Consider the following 4,397-nt stretch of genomic DNA (forward strand, 5'->3'; position numbering starts at 1 on the left):
TAGCATGATATATCGTGCTAAAACTTCATAGCGTTAGCGCGCTATTTTTTCAAGCAAAGTTACTTTCACTTTTTCATGGTGATGAAGTGCAATATGTTGGTTCCTCTTCTAGATTAGAACTTAATATCGCTAATGTTGATGATTCTTAATAAATAATTTATACTATGTTGTTGCCTTGTGGAATACTGATGTTAGCCTTATGAAAAATTCGAGATCTATTTGTTATATGTGGCTATGTATGTATGATTCAGTCATTTTTTGGACTAAATATCCCACCTTTTTAGTGAAATCATTTATTTTTAGACTATATTTAATATTTTTTTCAAAACGCTATTTGAAATATAGCACGCAATTAGCACGATATAGCGTCCATAGCGTTTGAAGGAGACCGACGCTATTTCATTTAGCACGCTATTTTAAACCTTGCTAAAAATGAATACATTTTTTCGAAATGGAGCATAGCCCCGGCCTCTGCAAAAAAAAAAAAACTTTCTTTATGCTTTCTGCAACAATGGACTTGAACATATTCTTCATGCTAATTGCAACAATGGTCTCCCCTGAGCCCCATGCTTGTGCTGTTCTGTTAGACAAACTGCATATTTTCGCTGATCTATGGACAAACCATATTTTTTGAATATATACATTTACACAAGGCCACTCTTGTTTTACGCCGAATCTGGGACTGATAACCAGTATACATGCTGTTCTCTCTTCAGAGGAATATATGTTCTAATAATAATATACATGCTAACATCCAGTCTCCATCTTCAGAGAAGAGCATTCAATCTCTTTCAAGGTTGGCTGCAGTGTTTTCCCCCCTTCTGCAAGCACACGGACGAGTTGACCGATCCTCCGCATCGTCTTCACTGGAGGAAGGGCTCCAAGGAAGATGCTCCAACATCTCCCTGTTTCTATCTAGCCTAACCGATCATCGTCTTCTGGAGTGTTTCTTTTAGGACTGGCTACTTCTCAGTGAGTACGGTAAGAGCAGCGACCTCCCGTACGCGACAGGAAGCGCCAGCACTTTCTTCGCCTTCCCGACATAGGCCCTCTTTGTGAAGTTGTTGTAGTCGTTCGCTTCGATCTCGTCCAGAATTTGCCGGTACAACAGTAGAGACGCCCAGACCTGCAATAGAAAACCATATTGTTATACGATAGTCGATAGTTGACAGTGAGAATTATGTGCTTCTCTTTTGCTTTTGAGTCATGGAGCTTACCGGCCACCGGCTTTCCTTTCTGAGCTCTGTCACCCCTCTCTCCGCCTCCCCGAAGAACATCCTGGCCCTCTTGATCTGCCTCTTCATGAATTTTCTCCATTTGTCAGTGACTACTCCCCTAAAGATGTCCTCATCGGAGAGTCCTGCCTCTGCGAGTTCGTCCTGCGGTAGATATATCCTTCCTCTGCTTGCACTGGTAAAATGTTCCAAACATGTAGGTATTGAGGACCATGCTATTTTAAAAGCTCATATATCCTGATGAAGCTGCAGAAACAAAATTATTGCACTGATGGTGGCATACTCTTCTCCGACATCCCGGAGTATGTTGGTCAGCTGGTTCGCGAGTCCGAGAGCCAAAGCAGCACCGTACACGCTCTCGGCTGTCGCCTTGGACTCGGGGTCAATGCCCATCACAGGAACACTCATTAGCCCGACAGTTCCCGCGACGTAGTAGCAGTACATGTAGAGCTCGTCAAAGTTTTTGTATCTCGCCTTCTTGAGGTCCGTCCGCATCCCGTCGATCATGTCCTTGAAAGGCTGGCATAGGCGTATCACATAAAAGTCAGTCGTCTTAGAATATCAGCAATATAATTTCTAGTGGTCCTGATTCTTTTACATCTTCTAGATCATTTATCAGATCTTATTTATTTTCTTCCGAAAAGAGGCAAAAACCCAGTTGATTTCTGTTCTTCATAAACTGGATAGACTCTTTGCCTCCATCTCCTGTTTTTTTAGTTAGGTTTTGAGAGGTGCAAGCAACTGTTTATTCTCAAAAGTTCTTCTAATAATTCTCCCCATTTTATGAAGCATCTTTGACCAAATGATCCCCCTTGTCTAGTCAACCGGATTAGCCCACTACAATGCGCGAAAAGTTCCTAGAACTCAATAATAGCATCAGAGACTAAAGGCTGAGAAATCGAACAATTTCAACCAATGACTTGCTCGCCAACTTAGTAGACCTAGTCATCCCGCACTAAAATTGTGAGGTCTAGGAAATCCAGCAATGACAGGGAATAGTCTGGACTCACTAGATAGATACTGAAACATGCAGTGCTGAAGAATGGCAGGCAGATACACCAGCTAGTAGTACGTACCTGGATATCTATAGGGAACTTGGTGATGGTGTCGGAGAGCGCGGCATCCAGCATGTCGTAAGGGCGTCCTGCGAAGAGATCCTCCAGCCTCCTCTCCCACCGGTCCAGCGCTTGCGGCGTGATGTGCGAGGCGTTCGGCCCGTCCACGAGCTCGTCAGTCCTCCTACACCACACTGCACAAATGATGATACACCTCAGATTCTTGAAGCACTGCCAAGTGTGTGTCATTTGATATCGACAGTCCCTCGGGTTCATGTTCCTTTAGTAACTTGGGGAATATGTTCTTGCAACTTTTCCCACATAGTTTGAAGCTATTGAGGAAAGCCCAGTTTGATGCTTCCACATATAACAAATAGGGGAACTTTATTCTTCACTAACTATTAGTATATGATGATGACATGAAAGTTGAGCAAAGTTTCTTGCATCGCATCCGAATTCTGTTTGGGCCTCTGATGTGTAAAAAGATTTTAAACAGTAGCAGAATTTTAATGAAGGGCCTGCAAGTGATGCAATAAAATGTGGGCATGCCTGATGATGCGCAGAGAAAAATAAAATGAACTATAGGTCTGTTTTGTTGTATAAACCATACTGAAACTAACTGACACTGTGACACACTATGTAGGTGACATGGCATGGTGAATTTGGAGGTACCGTAGATTGCCCAGATGGCGCGCCGCCGCTCCTCCGTCATCAGCAACGTCCCTGCCACGACCAGACACGCATGAGCAAACAAACTCGATGATCACCATGAGGACATGAGCTTCACGTAACCGAAGCTGGGTGAAAACAGAGCATGAAGGAGGAGCAGAGTTACCGAGGTAGAAGGTCTTGGCGTACTCCTCGCAGATCTCGCCGCACCGCGCGTAGGCCTCGTTGAGCCCGCCCCGCGGCATGGCCTCCACCATCTCCCTCGCAGGCGTGGCCGTCGGCTGCTGCGGGCGCAGCTGCCGCCTCAGCAATGCGGCCTGCTTGAGCACGACGTCGTACACCTTCTGCTCGGAGGAGACGACGGCGACGGCCGCGTCGCCGGCGGGGCTGACGGTGAGGCTGGAGTAGACCGGTGAGGCGGCCGCCCGGGCCGCGTCCCCCGGGTCGACGCCGCCGAGGCAGCCGTACTTGAGCGAGCAGAGGATCTTGTTGGGCAGTTTCTTCTTGGGCGGCAGGCGGGGGCACTGGAAGCTGCTGCCGCCGTCCCGGCCGGCGTCACCGGCGATGCCAGGGGACGCAGCCCGGAGCAGCGTGACAGCGGTGGCCATCACGGAGCTCGTGGCCGCAGAATCAGAGCAGAAGAACTAAGCTCTCTACTCAATCTCTCAGACCTGCCGAGAGATGGAATTCCGGCACGTACTGCGTGGCGAATGGATTCACCACTGTGGCGTGAAGAAAGTTGGAAATGCACGCGCGCGCGCTGTGAGGGAGGCCCGCCGAGAGTGGTGGCCGCACTACCGACCACTCGCTCGCTCGCCTGCACACACACACGTATTTCAGTGACAATTCCGGTTGGGCAAAAGGGCTTTCGGTTAGAGAGAGGACAGCTTAGGCCACTCACCTCTTATCAACACCACTCAGACCACTCTCCAGGCTCACAGCATATGCCTGCACCGGCACCGAATCACCATCAAGCAGCTAAAAAAAAAAAAGTTGTCTTTCCTTATTCTTGCTTGCTTGCACATACACACACACACACATGTACAGACAGATCCTGGCTTTGTGTATATGTTATGCTACTTCCTAAGCAAGGTTAGTTGCATATCATGGCATCATGCTGGGACAAAGTCGTGTGTCTACAGTGTAGTGTCTTGTTGTTGCTCGCTCTAGAGTCTAGAGAGACGTGGAGAAGACAAGGGCCGGCCAGGCCAGAGGGAGTGAGCGGGAGGATAGGGTTATCGCATATTCACATGGGAGCGCCGAGGGTGCGTGCCTTGGAGGGCGCTCAGTGGTGACACCTGGAAAGGGACGGATCCGCGCGCGATCCCTGCTGGAGGGCTGTCCTACGTGGCGCCTCTGGTCCCCACCCCTCCGGCAACGGTGACTTGGCATGCCACGTGTCCGAAACCACTACATCTCAATAAATAAGATCTATATC

The 4,397-nt window shown here is 48.4% G+C and overlaps 1 protein-coding gene across 1 annotated transcript; it reads right to left on the reverse strand.

The window, feature by feature from the left end:
* Positions 1 to 583: 583 nt before the first annotated feature.
* On the reverse strand, positions 584 to 4,091 carry LOC124702275 (phytoene synthase 2, chloroplastic-like). The gene is made up of 7 exons (XM_047234403.1): positions 3,861 to 4,091; positions 3,126 to 3,776; positions 2,963 to 3,013; positions 2,312 to 2,484; positions 1,519 to 1,754; positions 1,218 to 1,410; positions 584 to 1,126 (listed from the first exon to the last, which is right to left on the reverse strand). Exons 2-7 carry the CDS (start codon positions 3,565 to 3,567, stop codon positions 953 to 955), a joined length of 1,269 nt encoding a protein of 422 aa, XP_047090359.1. The 5' UTR covers positions 3,568 to 3,776; positions 3,861 to 4,091; the 3' UTR covers positions 584 to 952.
* Positions 4,092 to 4,397: the final 306 nt, after the last annotated feature.

This window comes from Lolium rigidum, chromosome 1 (assembly GCF_022539505.1).
Source record: "Lolium rigidum isolate FL_2022 chromosome 1, APGP_CSIRO_Lrig_0.1, whole genome shotgun sequence".
In the NCBI taxonomy this organism is placed as follows: Eukaryota; Viridiplantae; Streptophyta; class Magnoliopsida; order Poales; family Poaceae; genus Lolium; species Lolium rigidum.